Raw genomic sequence first — 24584 nt, forward strand, 5'->3', positions numbered from 1 at the left:
TGGGATGATGCAGCACGAAGGCCCTCACCAGATGTAGGCTCCTTGATCTTGGACTTCCTGGCCCCAGAAACTGTAAGAAATAAATCTCTGCTCTTTGTAAATTACCCAGTCTCCTGTATTCTATTATAGCAGCACAAAATGAACTAAGGCAAACATTATACTATGAGCATGTCCTTGAAAAGTCAAGGATAAGTTAAATGTTAGCAAATGGAAATGTGTTTTTTAAGTGAGCTCATTAAAGAAACCAGAGCAATTTTTCCTGTAAACTAAAGATGGCTTCCAAAATAAACTTTTTTGGTATTTTCATTCAATTAGCAGATACTTACTGAGCACCTGTTACTTGGCAGGCACTGTGCTAGACCTGGTAAAACATGATGGGTATTGTCTTCACCTGCCAGAGTTGCTCAAAACACATGAATTATAAATTGACAAATATATTCTCAGACTAATATACAGTCAAATAATAACATTTGTTACATAATTATAAAAGTTTTTTTAACATACTAACATTTAAGAAATCTTGAGGTATCTTAAGATTGATAGTATGTCATACTTTCTTTAGTAGCATATTTTTCTTATGTTGTGACTTAAAATGGATAGTTTCTTAGATTTGATAAAATGCAGTATTTAAATAGGGCTTTAGTGTTTATTATGTGCTTTCATGTGCCTCATTTGATTCTTTTCTTTTTTTTTGAGACCGAGTCTCCCTCTGTTACCCAGGCTGGAGTGCAGTGGCATGATCTCGGCTCACTGCAACCTCTGCCTCCCGGGTTCAAGTGATTCTCCTGCCTCAGCCTCCCAAATAGCTGGAGCTACAGACTTATGCCACCACGCCTGGCTATTTTTTATTTTATTTTATTTTATTTTTTTTTTAGTAGAGACGGGGTTTCACCATGTTGGCCAGGCTTGTCTCAAACTCCCAACCTCAGGTGATCTGCCTGCCTAAGCCTCCCAAAGTGCTGGGATTACATGCGTGAGCCACTGCGCCCAGCCTCATTTGATTCTTTGTGTGTGGAAGGACAGGTAGTTTCCTCCACTGCGTAGAAAGGGAATGTGGCTGAGTGGTTAAGCAGATTATAGGAAACTGCATATAATAGGTCTAGGACTCAAACATAGTTGTAATTTTCCTCCAAAAGCTAGTAGTTTTTCTGCCATGCCTTGATGTCTGTTTAATCTCCACACACACATATTTATACACATCCACGTTTACAAGCAAACACAGTTGGAATTTTCCTCCAAAAGCTAGTAGTTTTTCTGCCATACCTTGATGTCTCTTTAATCTACAGACGCACCTATTTATACACATCTACATGTGCAAACACAATAGAGGTCAAACTTTTTTTTTTTTTTAGTTAGGAGCTTGCTTTTAATGAGAATTTGTTTCCCCTTCTAGTGATTTTAAATTTCCAAGAATAGCAAAGTTCCATTTTTTTAGGAGTACAACATAAAAAGTCTTTTAAGCAATGTTTACAAAACAAGATTGCTTATTGGGAGGCTACATTAATTGAAAACTTTCAGGTTTCACTGAGCAGAACCTGCCATGTGGGAGGTAAAGCAAGGGCAATTTTCATAAGTTGCCCAAACCATTGTCCACTGACCACACTTAGTAAGGCAGGTCAGATCTAAGGAATGACCTAAATGTCCTTCAGCTTTCACTTTGATTAGTGGAATTGCCTCTTTAGGCTGCCGCAGTGGCCAAAGCATGATCAGAAAGGTGGAAGTTTGAATTCTGATGGTTGTGAAACCCTGGGCCAGTTACTTAACCTCTCCGTGTCTGCCTCAAAATAAGAATAGAATCTGTAGATTTAAGGTAGGTAAGGCACTTGGCAAATGATAAATAATCAATGGCAGTTATTTTTATTACTATTAGAGCTTCAAGGAAACACAGGTTTCATGATATTGAATTATCTTTTTTTAAAAAAATGCCCTACTTGGGAAATTTGTCCTGTTTTCTAATAAGACTCAGAACCCCATCAGGCACCAAGAACAGATATCCCCACTCCTAAGAAACATTATAGGAATAGTTCAGATTTTCTTCGGTTAAATGTCATCCATCAGCTCAGCCGATTTTTTCCAGCATACCTCCTCTTCTCTCTTGTGTGTTGCTTTATATGTCGCTCTTGACAGCTGCTACTATTTATGCATGCATTTCTACAGCAAAACCTTGATTAATTGGGACACAGCAAACTGTAGCATTTAAATGCCTATGGTTTTCCCCTGTGGACATCATTTGGAGGAGAGAAGGAAATGACAACTAAAGTTTTGAGAACTAAAGAAAACCATGCAATTCAACATCTTCGATTTTACTGCTGAGAGAAGGAGAATGGATCAAGGCCACCCTGCTGATTAACAGCAGAGTCAGGAGAGGATTCTCAGTCTGTTCCACTTTCTTCTGGACTGTGGCCTAAAGATGTGTCTTTTGGCATCTTTCTTGGTGGTACTTCTCCTTAAGCTTTTGCCACTGCACTGCAGGTCTCAAACTCAAATGCCTGCAAGGGCTAATTGGTAGTAGGAATGAGTGGAGGAGGCTGAGTATTCTACCTTGGGAAGTAGTAGTGAACTATGACCCTCAGACTGGAGCCTATATACCCTCTGTAAAGGTATCTAAACTAAAATGTTTTTCATTTTAAGAAGTACAGGACAACAAAACATGTCTGGGAGTCAGAAATAGCTTGATGTTACCCAGTTTGAGTGCCTTGCACTGTGTATATCTATAGGCCTTGTTCAATAAGGAGATAATCTGGATTAGGGCCCTCAGGCACATTGCAAAAGTAAGTTTCAATACTGTGTATTGATTTATGTTTGTTAAAACAGAAAATTGAAGAGATGCATTTTAGAAACCTGATCATAATATATTTGTAACAGAGAAAACAGAGTAGAAGCTCTGGCTTCATTTACTGTCTGCTTAGCCAAAACTCTTTGTGGTCCAAGCCAAATGAATTCAGATGTCACAGTGTATAGGACGTTCATAATTGGGAACACTAGAACCTCTTAGTACCAGAGATTGTCCCATAACATAGACATTCAAACATTTATTATCAGGACACACAGTGAGAAATACATTTATATCATTCCTGAGCAGAAACATACACACACTCATACATATCACACAAACCCAAAACAATATTTTAAGAAACAATTTCTTACTGTGTTCCAAACTCTGATGTTTTCCAACCTATTTCATTTTTATGAAAATACTTTATAATTTACTCATCAGCTACAGCATATAGTTTAAATCACTGGACTAGGTAATGCCATGACATTTTTGTTTGCTCATTAATTCAGTAGATATTTACTCAATATCGAATGAAAGTGAGGTGCTCTTTGGAGTGTCATGGGGGACAAAAATATGAACAAAATACGGATTTTTGCCCTCAAAGAGTCCAAATCCAATAGGAAATACATACATGTGAATATTTAGTAACTCAAGGCAGAACAATAAGTTCACATTATACAAAGTGCTTTTATGTTATCATATGTCATAATGATAACAAATCTCTTAGGTAAGTTGGGCAGATTTTAGCTTAATTTTACAGATAGGAAGTTGCATTTTTGAAAAAGTGACATTTTAAAAAGAAGTGGAATGATAGTAATAATAGATAGCATATGTTAAGCACTTATTATATGTTAGGAACTAATTTACTTCTCACTATTACATTATTATGATGGCATTACTGTAATCCTCACTTTACAGAGGAGAAAAGTGAGGCAGAGAGGTTAAGTAACTTGCCCAAAGTCACAGAGCCAAGAGTCATTGGAACTAAGAATCAATCATAGGCAACTTCTTTTTATTTTTTTGAGACAGAGTCTTGCTTTGTCGGCTCACTGCAAGCTCCACCTCCTGGGTTCAAGCGATTCTTTTGCCTCAGCCTCCCGAGTAGCTGGGACTACAGGCGCCTGCCACCACACCCAGCTAATTTTTTGTATTTTTAGTAGATACAGGGTTTCACCGTGTTAGCCAGGATGGTCTCAATCTCCTGACCTTGTGATCTGCCCACCTTGGCCTCCCAAAGTGCCAGGACCACAGGTGTGAGCCACGGTGCCTAGCCAGCAACTTTAATCTTAATCAATGTTTTATATTCCCTGGAAATAAAAATCACAGATCAAAATCCTACATAGGTCATGGCATACATACCTTGATCTCTTAGCCTACCCCAAAAGTGATGTGGCATTCGCTTTGACAGGACAGCATTTGAAATGAGGTGTGTATAGGGTGGAATAGAGCCTGGTTCCTCAATATTCCTCAGTGTGACTAATCTTCATCAAATTAATAAAGCATCTGAAGGCAGCAAGAGAAAAGACAAAGGGAATGATTGCTGTCCCCAAAAGAGGGCATCTTATCCTTTGCCGTTGTCTCATGTATGATGTAGTATTTTTGAGATAAATTATGAAGTAATCTTGAGTTTGGAAAACCAAGAGTTAGGCTCCAAATGTTCACCTTGGGTTTGACCAGTGCCACCTCCCTTAAGCCCAAATTCTTATTCAAAATTACAAAGACAATTTTCCATTAGGATATCCCTGGAAAAAATAATACTTAGCCTTTATTGAGCTCTTCCCATGGGAAAAACTAAGACTGCCAGGCACTGAGCATAGAGCTGCACCCAAGACAGACCAATAATAGTAATAGAGAACAATTGTTAAGTACTTAGCCTACCCCAAAAGTGATGTGGCATCTCTCTCTCTCTCTCTATATATATATACACACACACACATATATATATGTTAGGTACTAACATGTATATACCTAACATATAACATACCTAACTATGTTAGGTACACACACACATATATATATGTTAGGTACTAATCTAATTCTATATAATTACTCATGCTTGCTTTATGGAGTAGAACAGTGAGATATTCATTGATAAGTATATGAATTTGATCTTTAGCACAGTAAAGAAAATTTTAATGTTGAAATTGGTGCATATCCAAATTTAGGCCCAAGCCCTAGTTTTTAGGCTGTTGTAAATTAACCTAGTTATTCCTAGTTATTGTATTTTCCTGCCTTAATATGCTCCTTGTATCTTCAATTTTGTAGGATTATTAATAGTTATCCTGATTGACTTTATTTATATTAAGTATAAAGATAAAAATAAAATTCTTATAGCCCATTCATATTTTTCTTTACACTTGCAAACTCCAGAGATAGATATTGAAAAACACAAAGGCATATATGTCTCATCTGTAATTTATTTCAGCAATATGTCTGCAAGTTGAAATTGAGCAAAAATAACTGAAAGTGCTCTTTTTGAAAATAATAATTTTCACTTTTCAAAAATGATCCTCTCTTTATTTATTTATTTTTGAGACAGGGTCTCAATCTGTCACTCAGGCTGGTTCTAAATTCTATTAATCCAATGATTATAGTCCAGCATTTGTCAGGGCATATGATGAACACTAGGTATTTACTCTCCCTGTGTGTCAGTAATGAATTAAAAGAAAAAGTACAGAGGAAGATTATTTAAGATGTTATGGGAAAAGATTTACTAGACTTTACAGAATTATTTAATCAAGTAACTAAAATAGTTCAATCTGACAGATTTGGAAAATTGAAAGTATAAAAATTTGTTTTAAAATTTTTATTGCAGTTTTTCCTGCCACCATTTAGGTTGTTTGATTTTGTTATAAATGAGCATTAACTCTGATTTGCAGTTCAGGTCACAACATACCTTCATCAAAGAATGCAGTTGGGAAAGCAGCTGGCCAGGAAGTTTAGGTTTCTCCAGAAGGACTGGAAGGATTTAGAAAACATTTCTTTGGACTTCTTCTGATTCATGCTCTTCCTACAAGAATCTGTGTTTAGGTGATCCTTGTACAGGAGAATGTCTCTTAGTCCAATTTATTTTATGTAGACCTGTGTAGAGCTAGAGCTTCCAGGAAACCTTCTGAGACCCAAATGATCTGGACTGAAGTCTCTTAGATGCTATTGTTTGATTTTGTGTCCTTAGGTGATTGAAATAAGGACAGCAAGAGAAAACCATGTAAGATGAGAAGAAAGCACAGCTGGCTTTGTGTATGGGCTCAAGTAACATTTTACATGCATGTACTTTTTTCTTGTTTTGGTGAGGAAATTCTGTCAAATGACTTTTGACAGGCTCCTCACTTAGTCCCTCCAAGTTTTAGTAGAGAAAATGATAATTTTTAACCAAGATTTTTACTTGATCTTGACCTAAGTTGATGAGAATGAGCAATCCTCAAAATCTTATTATTTTAGGTGAAAATAAACATCTGATAATTACATTTTAAGACTTACCAGAGTTTATCCAGGTTTTGTTAAGGTCCAGAACTTATACAATGTTGGAATCTTCTTTTAAGAATACACAATGACAAATATAAAATTAGGTACACAGCTTAATTAACTTCATGATAAATTCTCTTCTGATTATGAGTGACTGCTTTCTTTGGCCAGAATTATGAAAGAAAAATAAGGGGTGAGGCTAGAGGATGGGAAAAAAAATCCTCGTCTATCTTGCTTCCCAAGCAGGCCTTCAAGCTAGCTAACTGATAATAGTCTTTTCTCCAGGTCCTAAGGTAAATGGTGGCAGATCTGAAATTGCATCGGACTTAACCTTGCCTTCTCCTCAGTTTATTCGCTCAACAAAGAGTTCTAAACAGTCCCATCTGCTCACTAGGCACAATGGACGCTGCCTCCTAGTATTAGAATATCCAACTCTTTGTTATCTCCCGTAGGGATCATCCCTATTCTGGAGAATGTGCAAAATATTGCTCTTCCTTTATATCCTAGCATAGATATATTCTGGCACTTAACATCCTTTCTTTTTCTGTTGAATTGAGTTACAAGTCAATTCTCTAGGATGGTTACCGTCCTGGTGGCTTTGGCGGAATCTTCCGGTGAAAACAGGCTAAGTTGCATGAAATGGGTGTATCTGGATTTTACCACAAGACCCCCGGTCCTCAAAGCTTCGCAGGCCGAGATACCTCGCCCCTTTCTTCTCTGCCACACGCGTGCGAACACACCCTCCCAACCCTCGTCGTAGTAGTCCCCTCCCCCGACCACCCCGCCCCGTTTCCCGCCTTCAACCCCCCTCCTCACGAACCTCCCCTCCCCTCCTACCTCCCTTTCCTTCCCTCCCCGCGGGCCAGCGGCTTTGGCGCTGCCCTGCTGCGCGGCGGGGCGACGCGGCGACACCTATAGGATCGCTTCCGGGCACTCCTCAGCCAGGAGGTGCTGGCTTGGGGCCCGGAGCTCGGCGGGGCCGGGCGGCTCCGCGGCGTTGGCCCCGAGGACGCGCGCCCCCGCCCGCCCGCGTCTCCTTCCCTCCCTCCCTTCTGCCGGCGCCCCAAGCCGAGCTCTGCTCAGGGCGGCGGCTTCGCCTCGCCCGGCGAAGCTCCTCTCCGGTGGCCGCTCCTTCTTTTCCCTCCTCTTTGCGTTATGTCGGGCACTTGATTTTTTTTTTTTTTTTTTAAATTTCTTCTTCAGCCCTTTCCACCTTCCATCTCCCCCTTCGTTTCCCAGGTTGATTATTTTCTCTCTTCTTCGGGCTTGCCCATGAGCCTCCTCGGGAGCTACCGGAAAAAGACCAGCAACGATGGTTATGAATCTTTGCAGCTGGTGGACAGTAACGGGGACTTAAGTGCGGGAAGCGGCGGGGTTGGCGGCAAGCAGAGAGTGAACGCCGGGGCAGCGGCGCGGAGTCCCGCCCGGCAGCCTCCGGACCGCGCCAGCACCATGGACAGCTCAGGTAGCGCTGCCCGCGGGGAGCGCAACGCTGAGCCCGGCGCGGCCTCCAGAGCCTCCCAGTCGCCCGGCCCGAGGCCCCCCGAGGCCCCCAGTCCCGGTTTGCCAGAGAGCCGGGCTGGAGGCGAAGGCTTCTAATCCCACCTGGGTGTCGAGTCTCTAATTTCTCTCATCCAGGGAGCTAGAAAACGTTAGATCAGTCCTGAGGCCCAGAGACTGTAGCGAGCGCCTCCTAATCTCTCTAGACTGCTGAATACGGCAACTGGGGGCGGGGAGGGGGAGGGAAGGAGGAGGGGAGGGGTGGAGAAGAGAAGGGAGCGGGTGGGGCGAAGAACAGCTTGGGAGGAGGGCTGGGAGAGGCAGCTGCTTTCACTGCCCAGCTGGATGAGGGGGAGAGGTGAAGGAGCAAGTGCGTTGATTGTTTTTGCAGCATGCAGACGGTATTTATTCCAATTGTTATTCTTGCAATGCCGATGCTATTTGCAATTCTGTAAAGCTCTGCCACATCTTAACTCAGCCGTCTGCTAGGGTTAATGTTACCTTTTTCCTGCAGTTTTTAACCTGGGATCTAGAGCTCTTTTACTAAAACAGCTTTTGCTGTTTGCACAATTAAATTTATTTCGTGTGTTGGCTTTGATCTTGTTTATCCTTTTGCATTGAGTGTACAGATTTCATAAACCTTTACATGTAGGGACAATGGAAATTCCTCTAAACTTTGTATCTGGGCTTGCAACTGTCTTTTATAAAACGTTTTGGCAAGTTAGAGTCCTCTCTTCAAACTGCTGTTGGCATTTGCGATTTTAATAGCAAAACAGTCATTTAATATATCCATGTTGGACTAGGAGTATTATTATAGCTATTCGCTTACCTCTGCAGGGAATCAGGTTCGGAGAATTGTTTACAGGGATATTTATAATTGAAGTCCTCAGTGGTTGCTTCTACATTGGTAACTTTAATACTGGACAACTGAGGATTCCAGAGGAAAGATTCATATGGGGTCATTTGAACAGTAATGAAATCAGGCTGAATTTAAATGTGCTGCTTTGCAAACAAATGCTTGTTTATTTTAATTGTGTAATGGCTCTCCTTGGGCTATCATTTTCTATTTTCCTTGTCCCAAAGTGGGATGAAATATTGTCCACAGATGCTCAAATGTCCTGGACTGAAAGCAAATTATACTCATTCAGGCTCTTATTGAAGTTAACCACGATATTGATGGGACATTCTCTTAGACCATTTTAAATAAAACTGAAATGATCCCCAAGGGATTGATGGTTTCAGGACTTTTTTTTTTTTTTTGAGATGGAGTCTTGCTCTGTTGCCCAGGCTGGAGTGCAGGGGTGTGAACTCTGTACACTGCAAACTCTGTTTCCTGGGTTCAAGCGATTCTCCTGCATCAGCTTCCTGAGTAGCTGGGATTACAGGCACCCGCCACCATGCCCAGTTAATTTTTGTACTTTTAGTAGAGATGGGGTTTCGCCATGTAGGCCAGGCTGGTCTTGCACTCCTAACCTCAGGTGATCTGTCCGCCTCAGCCTCCCAAAGTGCTAGGATTACAGGCATGAGCCACTGCACCCAGGCAGGACTTTTTTTTATTGATGTTGTATGTGGTTATTCAATTTATGTTTTTTCATATCTGTGATATATCAAAGTGTAATCCATCTTTTGACTGGATGTAATCTCCTTTAAATCTTAAAAAGGTTCATGTTCTCTGAATGATGCCACCATAATAATGTTTACATGTAGTGAGCATGTAAACAATTGCAATGAAAGCAAACACATTCCAAATGAGTGTGAAAGAGCCTCACTTCAAGAAAATGAAAGAAATATGAAATTCATGTGTTTTCCTTTTTTCATAGAGATTATTTTTTTAAGAGTTGAAATTGGTTTTTGAAATATGTTACATTGTAGAATAAATTCAAGATCCATTTTCTGAGCACAGCTATTTGCCAAGCACTGTGAGGGACACAGTAGTGAATGAGATCCTTCTGGCCTCTAGGGGACTGTCAGTGGGGGCAAGTAACTGTAACACAGAGCAGCCTGTGGTAAGTCCTGGATTTTTGAGGATTGTCTTTTTCACTAAATCAGAGTTTTTTAATAGGTGGAGAGAAGAATATTGGATTGCTTTAATAACCTGTTGTGGTGGGAAAGTGTTTCATTGAGAATATTGTTGTCTCTAAAGTGCTATTGCCAGGAATTGATTCTTAAACTTGATCAAAGAGGCATTGTGTGAAGAGGCTGCAGGGATTCCTTTTCTCCTCCCCTTATCCACCGTTCACTCCTATATTTTGTTAGGGGGATGTTGTGGCTTTGTTGTAGAAGTACAGGGTATCTTACGATGATTTCGATGCATATTTTCAACTGAGAGTGATTTGTTTGGTTTGAATGAAGGATTGGACTCTAAGAGTAGGATTCTTTTACTAGTACAACTATATCTGTCTTGCCTAATTATAGTTCTTTCTTCTGAGATCCTCAAAGTGTGGCCTGTGCAGTGTAAATGTATTCAGTTGTTTAGTATATCTAATTAAGCTCATGTCTCATTTCGAAAGCGGCAGTAATCTGCCAATTATTCAACTGATTGTACTGTGACATGCTGAATAGGATCAGTGGTTTATGGGACTTATGCTCTGATAAAAATGTTAATGAGTGGAAAAAAATATGTTGATATCTCTCTAGATAATTTAAAGCTTAATCTTAATAATACCTTAAACTTGTAAGACTGTTTATAATAGAACACTTAGATAATTCTCTTACTTCATTTCCCCAGAATTTTATTAAATAGGTTAGGGAAGCAGCATGTGTCTGTGCTTGGAGACTTGGCATCAAACCTCTGCATTATTGTTACTCATTGAAAAACCTAGTAATCCTTTTCTTTTCTTTTCTAGACAGATAGCTCTGTCACCCAGGCTGGAGTGCAGTGGTGCGATCTCAGCTTACTGCAGCCTCCACCTCCCCGGTTCAGACAATTCTTGTGTTTCAGCCTCTCAAGTAGCTGGGATTACAGGCGTGCACCACCCTACCCAGCTAATTTTTGTATTTTTAGTAGAGATGGGCTCTCACCATGTTGGCCAGGCTGATCTTGAACTCCTGGTCTCAAGTGATCTGCCTCCCTAAGCCTCCCAAAGTGCTGTGATTACAGGGTCTTGCTCCATTGGCCCAGGCTGGAGTGCAGTGGTGTGATCATGGCTCACTGCAGTCTGGACCTCCTGGGCTCAAACGACCCTCCTGCCTCAGCCTCCTGAGTAGCTGGGACTACAGGCATGAACCACTATGCCTGGCTAATTTTTTTTTTCTTTGTAGAGGTGGGATTTTTGCCATGTTGCCCAGGCTGGTCTCAAACTCCTGGGCTCAAGCAATCCACTCCCCTCGGCCTCCCTCCCAAAGTGCTGGGATTACAGGCATGAACCACCATGCCTGGCCTGTTCCCATTTATAAAAGTGGAATCATAATAACTATTCTTACCACAGATCATTAGTTGAGGCTGAAAACAATATAGAAATACATTTGCAGTTTTTCTTTACTTTGTATCTTGCCCTTTCAATTTATCATATGAAGAAACTTATTCTCAGAGGTGGTAGGAGATCTGTCAAAGGTAGAATAGATAATGACAACCAGACTTAGGTCTTCTTCTGGCTCGAAGGTTTGAGGTTTTCCCCATTGAAATAAGCTTTTGGGTAGGCACAATATCAACTGATTTTGAAATGGAAACAATTTTATCTACTTTGATTTCCCCCGTTTTTAGGTAAAAGAGGGTCAGATGTTCAGAGGAATGTAATGGCTTTCTAAGTCAGCAGCCTCTCAAGTGGTAGATACCAGAGCAGTCTCCTAGCCAGTTGTGACTTCCAGAGCTCTCTGCCTTCCCTGGCTCACTTTCTCTTCATTCAAATTATTCTCTAGAAAAGGCCATCATTTAAAGGTCATCCTGTCATATCTCAAAGGCACTGCACTACCCCAATTCATTAGCTGAAAACCCCCTATTTCTCTTCCCACTTTTCAGGGCAAGTAGAAACACAAAAGCAGAACTTTCAATATTGAGCTGCTAATGTGTTCCAATATTGGGCTTAATTTACCAAGTTCATAATGACAAGCTGAAAAAGAGTAGTCCAGTAAAAATCTAGAAACAGATATTAATACTTTTTAAAGAATAAGGATAATGAACAATGCTAAAATACCATGTAGTGTGCATCTGGTTGGAAACAAAAATTGCCTTTAACAAATTTTATTTTAGTTAGTGTTTAAACACAGCATCCACATTTTGAACCAGGTTTCAACATTATGAGATATGTGTTTGTATGACTGTGTGCTTCATGGAAGTATAATAAACTTATAAGTACTAATAATCCTTTCTTAAGAATACCTGCCCATTGAAAGGTCTTGTAGGTTGGAGGCAAAATTGATTTATATAACTTATTTTTTATTTATTTATTTATTTTTTAAGACAGAGTCTTACTCTGTTGCCCAAGCTAGGGTGCAGTGGCATGATCTCGGCTCACTGCAACCTCCGCCTCCTAGTTCAAGCAATTCCCCTGCCTGAGCCTCCTGAATAACTGGAATTACAGGCACCCACCACCAGCCAGGCTAATTTTTGTATTTTTAGTAGAGACGGAGTTTTGCCATGTTGGCCAGGTTGGTCTTGAACTCCTGACCTCAGGTGATCCGCTTGCCTCGGCCTCCCAAACTGCTGGGATTACAGGCGTGAACCACCATGCCCAGCCAATTTATGTAACTTATTTAATGTGTGGGTATAGTTTGGATGTTTCTGGATAATCATTTAAAAATGCACCAGTTACTGGATAACAGAACAAGATACGTCAATCTAAGTTTCAAATTTCAAATGCTTGGAGACTGCCAGATTTCACAGATTTGGAAGGGGAATCCCTGGAACCAAATCTCAGAAAGTTGGCCAGGTAGCCAATGGTGGACACTTTCTGTGATGGAGCTTTTGCCACTGGGGCAGTATCTTTGAACTGTTCTCATCAGTGCAGAGTTCTTTCTATTTGGGCAAAATCAGCCTTTCTGTTCCCTAGATACAAATTATATCCAATCCTTCTTTCACATGGTAGCCCTCAGACAACAGATTTTTGAGAACAGATACTAATTCTCCCTTAGTCTTAATTTTCCTCTTTTCTAGACCAAGCAAGCCTAAGTTCTATACCCTTTTTTCTTTATATAAAATGATTTCCATATAATTATCCTAAGCTTTGAGAATAATTTTTTTTTTTTTTTGATTTTGCACAACAGGGGTTTTCACCAAATTTTATTATAAAAGGTTAAAAAAGAATTAGAGATTATAGAAAGGAATAAAATGAGAAAAATAAAGTGCTCTCTCCCCTCCCTGATCCTTTAGGTCCTTGCCTCAGAGATAACTCCTACTAAAAGTTTCTGGAAAGACTTTCAACATACAACATAAGTGTGTGTAAATATATATGCTTTATACATATATGTATATGTATGCCATTAGAATTATAATAAAATACAAATTCAAAGTTTAACCATGTACATATATGTGCATTGTTCAATAATGCTTAGTGACAAAAATAGCTACAATTTAATTATTATAATTCAGAGATTATGCTAAACACTGTGCATATGGTATCATATTTAACCCTCATAAGAATCCTATAAGGTAGGTGATAGTAACTGTCGTCTTATAGTTAACTAAGGCACAGAGAGGTTAAGCAAGTTGCGTGAGGTTACACAGGCTCTACTTAGTCTATATTGAGTAAAATGCCATAGAGAAAGGCCCATATAATTGCAAATGAAGAATTTAGTAGGGAATTTTTTTTTATTTGCTTCTTTCTCTGAGGCAAGGAAAAATAGGAGTGATTGAGAGAACCAAAACGAGTTCAGTTGTTTTTTAATCCCGTGAAAGTACAAATATGTTTTCTTCACTTAAATATAAATAATTTAAAAACACTAGAAATGAAGACAGAGCAAAAACAGCATTGAATAAAACTGATTAAGACTTGACACAGCACTGACAGAACAATATAATTGATGAAGCATTATGTGTTTTTGGAAAAATAGCTTGCAAATGAAAATGGATCCCCACTGCTCTTAGGATAAAGTCCAGGGTATTCTTAACAGGACATCAGAAGCTGTTTGTGGCACCTCTGAAAGCTGGCCCAACAAAACTTGTTGTCTCTCCACTGGTAGATCCCCTCCCCAGTCTGCACCTCCATCTTTATGTTTTTGCATACACTGTTCCCTCAACTGAGGCCAACTTATCCCATAGACCCCTAGATGCCCACTTTTCCAGATTATCTCCTATTCATTGTTCAGGGTTTAGCTTAAGTATTCCTTAATCCCAAGCTGCATGCAATGGTCATTCTCCATGCTCCTCAGCAGCCTTTACTTCCCTATCACAGCTCTCATCACATTGAGTTGTGATATGCTGCCTGGCCTGTCTGTCCCTCTAGTCTGTAAGTAAAGTTCAGCGCAAGGCTGGGTCTTATTTGCCTTTGTAGTCTTGTCATTGCTTGGCATTTATTAGGAGTCTGATAAATACTTGTTGAATGCACAAAAGCATGAACGGATTTTGAATTTTTAAAAGGGCATTTATAATGAAATATGCCCATCCAAGTCTAAAAATAAGCGTACAGCTAGGTTTTAACAGAAGTGAGGCCAGGTTTGAGAGAAATGTAACTATTGGTCAAAAGCTAGACCAATTCAGTAATGAGCATTTTTCATATGTAAAGACACTGGAAGTGAAAGAAAGATGGTTAACGTATAGCCTAGACCCTTAACAGTTTTCTAATATAGACATGTCAAGAAAGAATTAGCTTGCCAAAAGATTGTGCTTTTTCGACCAACAAATACAATCTACCATATGATTCATCATAAAGGTAACTTTTTTAGCCAAAAAAGGGAACTCAAAATGTATACGATTCTTTTAATGAACTGACAATAGATGACTTTTATCTATAGATCTGTCTATTTCTTAATCGATATCATTGTTTTAATATTAGCCATTTTCAGGTTTAATATTAAAAGTTCTTTGTATCATCTTTGGCCATCTGCAGTTGTATATAAGCTTAGTGCTAACTTACTGCTTTTTTAAATCTATGCTCACCATCGTGAACTCCTTTTGGAAAAAAGCTATGTTTGAGATGGATGAAGAATCCTGGAGTTTAGATTGTGCATTTCCTTGTTGCGAAATATGTAACTCTGAAAAAACTAAATTACAGTTCTTTTATATTAAACAGCTATTCCTGAAATTTACTTGGAAGCTTTGACAGAGTAGCTCAGTATCTGAGGAGAAGTTCTTCACGGTCTAAGAATTAGGAAGTTCCATAACATGTGCAAAGGGATCTGGCAATTTCTACTACCTTTAGTTACTTTATCTGAGATGTCATGGGCCATAGTCTAGATGCAAAAAATATCTTTTTATTTCAATAATACACCAGAACATAGTTTTAAAAGTGCTAGAGATAGAAACTTTAAATTAAAATTGAAATGTGGTATTAACAGTGCAAATATCACCACCAAGGAAGCAACTGGATGAGCCAGTGCCTCCTGTGCAGTGTTTAGTTTGCATGTGCAGAAAATTAACTGTTGGTGTATTGTGGTGTAGTACTCTACCTGGTAGCTGGCACGTGTGTTTGGCATACATTGTAAGCCACTTCCTGATTTTAGAAGTGTTATGCTGTGAAAAAAGTGCAATTAGAATTGGAGATATTTGACAAAAGGCAGGGTGAATAAATAGTATAATAATAGCTATATAAAGTACAATAGGGGCACAGAAGAAGGAGCCATAATTTTAACCCAGAAGACTAAGGAAGGCCATGGTGGAAGCTGATATTTGAGCCAGAAATCTGTAGGGAAAGAAGGAAAGAAAACTTGTTTTCGGCTTTGGGCTAATGCACAGTGGCATCATAGTGCATGGTATGTTGAGAGAATTGCATTTAGGCTTGAAGCTGGAGCCCAGATGGGTGGGAGGTGCTATAGCAGATGGTGCTGGGAAGATAAGACCCAGGTTAGGGTGAGTCTGCTTGAGGAGGTTGGACTTCATTCTGCAGGCATTGGGAGGCCACTGAAGATTTGTGGACAGGGGTGAGGTAGGGCTGACTTACCTGGTAGGCACAGTGTCTAGGAACCACAATAATTTTAGGGTCCACAAAAATGTTTACATTTTAATTGCCTTTAAAAATCAGAATAAAATAAATGAGTATAACAATAATGGGCCGGGCGCGGTGGCTCAAGCCTGTAATCCCAGCACTTTGGGAGGCCGAGACGGGCGGATCATGAGGTCAGGAGATCGAGACCATCCTGGCTAACACGGTGAAACCCCGTCTCTACTAAAAAATACAAAAAACTAGCCGGGCGAGGTGGCGGGCGCCTGTAGTCCCAGCTACTAGGGAGGTTGAGGCAGGAGAATGGCGTAAACCCAGGAGGCGGAGCTTGCAGTGAGCTGAGATCCGGCCACTGCACTCCAGTCCGGGTGACAGAGCGAGACTCCGCCTCAAAAAAAAAAAAAAAAAAAAAAAAACCAATAATGAATTCACCTTTATTCAAATGCAGTCATTAAAAAAATATATATATATTATATATATATTTTTCCTGTTATAGAGGAATAGGTCCATGAAGGTAAAAATGCCTAGGGCCTACAAAAGTCATACTGCAGCCCCAGGGAAAAAGAGAGCAAAATGTGAATCCTGGAGATAATTTACAGCTGTGTGAAGGATGAATCCCCCCCCACCCCGGTGATTCCCAACTGTGCTCTGACTGCATCAGATTTACCTGAGTAAACAGATTCCCTACTATGCTGACATAAAAAGGAACGCAATCATGTCCTTTGCAGGGACATGGATGGAGCTGGAAGCTGTTATACTCAGCAAGCTAATGCAGGAACAGAAAACCAAGCACTGCATGTTCTCACTTATAAGCGGGAGCTGCAGATGAGAACACATGGACACATGGCAGGGAACAACACACACTGGGGCTTGTCGGGGCCTGGGGTGGGGCGGGGGGAAGGAGAGCATCAGGAAGAATAGCTAATGGATACTGGGCTGAATACCTAGGTGATGGGTTGATCTGTGCAGCAAACCATCATGGCAAATGTTTATCTGTGGAACAAACCTGCACATCCTGCACATGTTCCCCAGAACTTAAAATAAAAGTTGAAGGGAAAAAAGGAAAAGAAAACACAGATTCCTGGACCCCAAGCATGTTTGATTTAGGAGGAAGGGGAGGGGTGTGCTGGAAGACACAGCATGCCAATGGGGGACCAGGAGAACAATCAAATGGCGGTTTAGCTGATGACCTGAGAAACAACGAAGGCCCTAGCCAGGGCAGTGTCAGTGACACTGGGAAAAAAGGCAGCCTGGGGAAGCATTGCACAGGTGAATGACAGACTGACAACCAACCAGTGGTGTGATGTGAGGTACAGGAGATGCCTGGATGGCAGCAGGAGAGAAGGTAGTATTTCCAGTCTCAGCCAGATGTGGAAAATGTGACCAACTGTTTTTCTCTGCTGCAAGCTCACCATGAACATACTTGTGGAAGGACTGAGGATACTGTTAGCTTGGCACAAGCTTTCACCAGGCTTTCAGCTTTTTGGTAGACTGCCCATTAGGCTGTGCAGATGCCCAGGGGAGTGTTGTGGAGGGGTGAGAGGCAGGAGCAGGCCTTGTGTTTGCCTGGAGGAAGAGTAAGCTAATGGGCAGAAATGCTAGAGCTGAAGCTCTGTGGCTCTGGGCTGAGTCCAGACCTGAGGCCTGAGGCCAGAACGGTGTCGGTGTCGTGTCGGGTGGCCCCTTCTCACTGGGAGAGCCCTAGGCTCTGGTTCCTTGCTTGGTGATGGAGGCACAGCAAGAATAATCAAAAACCAGAGAAACTTGGAAGATGATTATTGAAACCAGAATTTTCTTTTCAGAATTCTCTGAAAAAAACAAAACAAAACAAAACAAAACCCTGACCTCAGAAATTCTCAAGGACTGTCTTGTATTAGCATTTGGCCACTTGGGCATTAGAGCAAAAATCTTAACAGCTAATAGTCTTCATTTTTCCCTGACCCTTATTCTTATTTTAGTTTCTTCCTCTTGCAGTCTTTCTTCTCTTCTTTTGTCCTTCTCTTTCTCTTTCCCACCCATCTTCAACTTCCTTATCCCTCTCTCTTCTCCTTTACCTCTTCTACTCTTCTGCTCCCCTCTTCTCTTTTCTCCTCCCCTTCTGTCTCGTCAGTGAGTCAGCATTCTTGGGAGACGTGGAGCCCCATGCCATGTGTGGATGACTGTAGTTTTGGGGTATGTGTATGCGTGTGACTTAGCTCTCAGTCTGTGGCATGTGGCTCAAAAGGCATGAAGATTGGTGTCACTTTCCAATTTAGGCAATTGCATCTGGCTTACCTAAAATTTCACTTGCTGCTTCGATCAGCAAAGTGTTCCTTCCATACTGTGACTTGGCGATGAGAGGTTTCATGAGTTGCAGTACCAGAGGTAGCTGCATTTCATTCAGATGAAGGAATGAATTTTACTAATTCATAGCCCGAGAGTATAAGATAATAGCTCACCATTTCTTCCCCTCTGTCTCTCTTACTTTACTTCTGCAGGAAAGCAGATCTTTCTCCTCTCCTTCCCTATTGCTGAAGCCTAGATATATTGCTCTATTTTCAACCCTTCCATGTCTAAATTAGTGGAGGCTGTTGAGCAGTGGGAGTATTAGGGAATTATGAGTCAGGAACTCTACATGTAAGCTCTGACTTTGTCATTTACAAGCTGTGACCTTGGGCAAGTCATTCAAATGAGAAAAATCATACTGACCCTGCTTTTTACATAGGCACAGTGAAATGTGAGAATATAAATGAATGCATTTGCAGTTGATACTCTTCATTCATTCATTGCATAAATGTCTCTTGGCTGCCTACTCTGTGCTGCCACTGTTCTAGTCATGGGGGATACAGTAGAGGATAAGATAGATAAGACCTTGGCACTTACGAGTTTAGATTATAGTGCATGACCAGTGAACAAAGATGAATGGTTCTATGGTATGCTAAATGCTATGGAGGGCTAGAGCAAGCAGTGAATAGCTCAGGATGGTAGTAGGATGGGGAGAACTATCTTCCAGGGGGTGGTCAAGAAAGGCCCTTCTGAGGAGATAATGTTTGAGCTGACACCTGAAGAAACAGAAACAAGCAGGAAAAAGAAAGAGTGGAGTGTAGAGCATTTCAAGTTCCAGGCACAGCAAATGCAAAAACCTGGAGAAGGGGGATAGCTTTGTAGAAAGGAGTGTGTACCTGATATAATTGGCCCTTAGTGAACTAGGAGGGAATGGCCACAAATAGGGTTTGAGTTTTTAAGAGACCATTTGGCTGCTTGCATAGAGAGAGTTTGAGGTGGCTTCCTAGGCATTCCACATGGTAGGCAGGATTTCTACATCATAGCCGAGGTCAGCAATTCTACTGTTCAACACTAAGGGTCAGCCTTTTAAACATTTATTTATTTATTTAAGACAGGGTCTTGCTCTGTTGCCCAAGCTGGCTGGAATGCAGTGGTGCAATCATAGCTCACTGCTTCCTCGAATTCCTGAGCTCAAACAAGTCTCCTGCCTCAGCCTTCCAAGTAGCTAGGACTACAGGCATACACCACCATGCATGGCTAATTTTTAAAGTTTTTTTTATGGACTCAGGGTCTTGCTATGTTGCCCAGGTTGGTTTTCAACTCTTGGTCTCAAGCAATCCTCCTGCTTTGGCCTCCCCAAATATAGGGATTACAGGTGTGAGCCACTACACTCAGCCTAAATTTAATTTTTTTAAAGACTGTTTTTTTTTTTTTTTTTTTAAAGAGCAGTTTTAGGTTCACAGCAAAATTGAGAGGAAGGTACAAAGATTTCCCATATATCCCTGCCTCTACACATGTATCGCCTCTCCCATTATCAACATCCCCTACCAGCAACATGCTTTGTTATGCTCTATCAGATGCAGATCTTACAGTGATCCAGCAAAGTATGTGGTATTAACAAAATGTTCTGAGAGAAGGTTCAGTTGGTTCAATGAGCTTATACACAGTGAAACTAGCAGCAAAACTCAGGTCTTCTGCCATATTGGGGCATGAGAGAGAGATTTTCAAAAGAGGAATTGACATCTTGGGCACCCTGTAGCCAAGATATATCAGCTACTTTAGGAAGAGACAAGTTGGAGGGATAGGACAGGAAAAGTTGTGTTTTAATTGCTAGGGAAATTGGTTTAGATTGCCTTGAAAGTATAGCAGGATTTTACTGTATTATTGGTCTTAAAATTCAGCCATTCAAATCTCCTAACAGAGATAGGAGCCTGGCTTTGTCTCTGAATGTGCCAGGAGAGAACTGTCTCCATTATGCCTCTCATTGGCACACAGAGGCTGGGAAACTTTCACACACTGCCTCGTTTTGTGAGCATTTGCAGTTATAACAGAAGACAGCTCTCTTTTATGTCTTGCTTTGTTTTCAAGCCATTGCATGAAAGGCAGACCTCTTGGCTTATAAAAACGAAACCCCCCAAACCTATTTTAGTTTATAGCAGTGATATGTGTTAACAAAAAGAATATTTAAAACAATTCAGAGAGTAGTATAAAAATGAAAATAAAAATCCATTTTTTTCTCTCTAGGTTCTCACACAGACATGGATTCCTACATACTCACATCCTACATACATCCAATCATATATAGAATGACACACTTGGCTATCCTAGAATCCATCTATACATGCTATTATATAATGTGATATATTATTTAACATTGTTATAGATAACTTTCTATACTAGTACCTAAAGATGTACCTTATTTTCTCTAATGATTGTTTTGAATTCCACTGTCCCAATTCCTCTATTAATAGGGAGTAAATATCTTTGAGCATGTATTTTTGTATATTGTATATGTGGTATACCTGTAGGAAAAATTCCTAGAAGTGGAATTACTGAGAGAAAGAACTTATGCATTTCACATTATGATAAATCCTGCATTGTTTCTAAGAACCTTGCACTAACTTAAGTTTCTTTTTTCTTTTTTTTTGAGATGGGGTTTCGTTCTTGTTGCCCAGGCTGGAGTGCAATGGCATGGCGTGGTCTGGGATCACTGCAATCTCTGCCTCCTGGGTTCAAGCGATTCTCCTGCCTCAGTCTCCCAAGTAGCTGGGACTACAGACATGCGCCACCACGCCCAGCTAATTTTTGTATTTTTAGTAGAGATGAGGTTTCACCATGTTGGCCAGGATGATCTCGAACTCCCGACCTCAGGTGATCTGCCCGCCTTGGCCTCCCAAACTACTGGGATTACAGGCATGAACCACTGTGCCCGGCTGTTTAAGTTTCTAACAGTATATGAGACTACCTGTTTTCCCACATTCTTGTCAAAGCTGAGTACTGACAAACTTCTTAATCTTTGGTAGACTCATAATGTGAGAAGTGATAATGGTTTACTTGAAACTGACATTAAAGATTGATATTTCTGTGAATAATTTTTGTTTTCAGAAATTAATTTGAATAACTTTTTATTAGGTAGGCAATACATATTCAAGGCAAAACAATTTGGAAAATGCAGAAAACACACACACACAAAATAAAAATAACTGATAAACTTTTTTTCCATGAGTAACCATTGTTAACATTTAGGATATACCTGTTTGTCTCATGGATAAAGTGTGAATGATAAAATTTTATTACCGTTTTGGCTTTTCATTGATTATAGCTACTAGTTTTCTTGTAGAATACTGCAGTACAGGAGTGGAGAATTGGAATTGGAGCCAGTGGTTGTTCTAGGTTCAAATTTTTAACATGGCTGTCTAGCTTTGTCACCTTGGGCAAATAATTTAAATTCTCTGATCCTCAGTTTCCACCTTTGTAAAACAGATAATGCCTCTTAATATTGTTTGGCTTTGTGTCCTCACTCAAATCTCATCTCGAATTGTAATCCCCATTTGTCGGAGGAGGGGCCTGGTGGGAAATGACTGGATCATGGGGTCAGCTTTCTCCCTTGCTGTTCTCGTGATAGTGAGTGAGAACTGATGGTTTTAAAATGTGGCACTTTCTTTCTCACTTTCTCCTGCCACCATGTAAGATGTGTCTTGCTTCCCCTTCACCTTTTGCCGTGATTGTAAGTTTCCTGAGGCCTCCTAGTCATGCTTCCTGTTAAGCCTGTGGAACTGTGAGTCAACTAAACTTCTTTTCTTCATAAATTACCCAGGCTCAGATAGTTCTTTATAGCAATGTGAAAACAGACTAATTTCTTTCTTTCTTTCTTTCTTTCTTTCTTTCTTTCTTTCTTTCTTTCTTTCTTTCTTTCTTTCTTTCTCTCTCTTTTTTTTGACAGGGTCTTACCCTGTCACCCAGGCTGGAGTGCAGTGACGTGATCACAGCTCACTGCAACCTCCACTTTCTGGGCTCAAGCAATCTTCCCACCTCAGCCTCCAAGTAGCTGGGATTTCAGGCCTATGCCACCATGCCCAGCTAATTATTAAATTGTAGAGATGAGGTTCTACTGAGCATACCCAGGTTGGTCTCGACCTCCTGGGCTCAAATAAGCCTCCTCCCTTGGCCTCCCAAAGTGCTGGGATTACAAACATTGGTTGGGCACAGTGAGCCACCATGCTTGGCTGATAATGTCTTTCTTATCAGATTGTTAGGAGGAGCAAATGGAATAAGGTATAGAAAACTGCTCACTGTATCTCCTGCCATATGGTAGATAACTTGATAAGTGTTGGCTGTGCTGAAGTTTAAGTGAAGAAAGGCAGTGTTGAGAATATTTTATTATCCTGAGGTTTCTTCAAGGTGGATAATTTTCTCTCTTCAGTTTATAAGACACTGAGCCTTGTCTTTGTTATATTCATTCTGGGTTTGTTCATAAGTTTTTTTCTCTTTCTTTATTTTATTTTTATTTTTTTTGAGACAGGGTCTCGCTCTATCACCCAGGCTGGAGTTCAAGTAGCACGATCTCAGCTCACTGCAGCCTCTACATCCCAAGGTCAAGCGATCCTCCTGTCTTAGCCTCCCTCATAGCTGGGACTACAGGTACACACCACCACTGTGCCTAGCTAAGTTTTGTGTTTTTTGTAGAGATGAAGTTTTGCCATATTGCCCAGGCTAGTCTCAAACTGCTGAGCTCAAGCAATCTGCCCACCTTAGCCTCCCAAAGTGCTGGGATTACAGGCATGAGCCACTGTGCCCAGCCTCTTTTTCTTTATTGTTTTCCCAGTGTTTGTATAAAAGCTAGTGCAGTGGTTGTCAATGAGGGGCTGTTTCATGCCCTTCTCCTGGGACATTTGGTAATGTCTGGAGACATTTTTAATTGTCATGATAGTCGGGGGAATTGTTACTTACCTTTAGTGTGTAGAGGCCAGGGTGTTGCCAAACATGCTACAGTGTACAAAAGAGCTCCTCAAAACAAAGAACTTTCCTGCCCAAAATGTCAATAGTGCCAAGGTAGAGAAACCCTGATATAGGGAATATATTGGATGTGAGTTGAAGATAGTGAGACTGGTGAAGTATGCATCTATGGACCCACCAAGTCTTTATCAATTTCTTAGTCGATTAAAAACATATTACTTAAAAACCAAAGGAAGGGAGTTGTCATAAAGTCACAGAGTAATTCCTGGGGCCCAGGGGCAGTGGAGCCAGCCCATATGCACCTGGTACCCCAGAAGTGATTACCTCCTGGAAGCCCCCTCTCCAGTGCCCCGAAGTTCTTGTTTCCCTTCCTGTGCGTTTGCTCTGCCCTTCACTCTCTCTGAAGACCAGCTTTATTGTCTTCTCTGTGTACATGGCTTCCTCAAAGGTCTGAGTTTCTATGCCACTGCTTGAAGCAACCAGTTCTCAATGATCATCTGTCTCTGAATCCCAATTTCCAGGAGGAAAGAATCCAATTACACATATAGGTATTATTTGTGTGCCTCTCATCCAGAGCTTTAGACAGACTGGGGCATGTGAGGAACCTGTCTCATGTTGAGATGGATGGCAAAGCCCTACTCAAAGATGAAAAAGGAGGAAAACTGGCCCTCAAGTCGCTCTTTTACCAGCTGTAGAAAGAAGGGTCTATATAATTAAAAGTATGAAATAGACAGTACAGGCGAAAAGTAAGTAGGTTGATGAAGCCTTCTTGAATGGGCACATTAGTGCTGGCTTTGCAGTGTAGGCAAGATTTCTTGGTGGAGAGGGAGATGGGGGAGGACATTCCAAACTAGAAGCTTGGAAGAACTTTGCATGTTTGAGTAACAGTGAGCAATTGAGTACCTGCATATGCCAGTACTTCATTCATTCATTTAGACAGGAAATATTTACTGAGGACCTAGTAAGGAGGAGGATATACTTATGGATAAAGAAACAAAATAGTTAAACTGCTTCCCCAAGGTCATAGAGAATATGAATATGAACCATGTCTATCATGTTTCAAACTCTTAATTGTTTTTTCTAGAGTTTCCTCCATTTATACTTTTTCTGCTTGATTCTACAAGGTCAAAAGTGACTTAGAGCAAGGTTGGCAGGTCATGCTTTTTTTTTTTTTTCCTGTTTTAAATATAGAACTTTTGAAATTCTGCATTGTCCTTACATCCTAAAGTGAGAATAGGCCATAATTTCCATAACTATAAGATGATTTATGTGTGGGTGTATGTTTGTTTTAGGGGAATTGTTTGGTCAGGTGATTTCTACCATCCATTCTAACTCAACATTTCGTGTCTGGGTAATGTTGGCAACCAGTTTGATTTAATTTATTACAGAATTATTTATAATAGAAAAAACTTGAAACTGCCTAAAATGTCCCAAAATAGAGGATTGGTTTAGAAAATTATGATATGCCTATATAGTATTACCAAATAGAATATTAAGATATGCCTATGTAGTATTACCAAATAGAAAACTAAGATATACCTATATAGTATCCAACTCAAAAAAGTTTTTTTTTTGTTTTGTTTTGTTTT

At 40.5% G+C, this 24584-nt stretch overlaps 1 protein-coding gene across 9 annotated transcripts in view; it reads left to right on the forward strand.

Annotated features, from left to right (window-relative positions):
* Positions 1–24584, forward strand: part of DNAJC6 (DnaJ heat shock protein family (Hsp40) member C6) — a 162360-nt gene that overhangs the window by 49057 nt on the left and 88719 nt on the right. For 2 of the 9 annotated variants that reach the window (XM_033225172.1, XM_033225173.1), the window contains exon 1: positions 7293–7706. The exons of 5 other annotated variants lie outside the window; for them this stretch is intronic. In XM_033225172.1, the coding sequence (XP_033081063.1) occupies positions 7514–7706 (193 nt within the window). In that variant the 5' untranslated portion in view covers positions 7293–7513. Of the gene's footprint in view, positions 1–7292; positions 7707–8052; positions 8143–24584 lie in introns of those variants that run through there. 2 more of the 9 variants (XM_033225178.1, XM_033225179.1) reach the window with 2 other exon arrangements.

This window comes from Trachypithecus francoisi, unplaced genomic scaffold (assembly GCF_009764315.1).
Source record: "Trachypithecus francoisi isolate TF-2019V2 unplaced genomic scaffold, Tfra_2.0 Lachesis_group12, whole genome shotgun sequence".
Taxonomy (NCBI): domain Eukaryota; kingdom Metazoa; phylum Chordata; class Mammalia; order Primates; family Cercopithecidae; genus Trachypithecus; species Trachypithecus francoisi.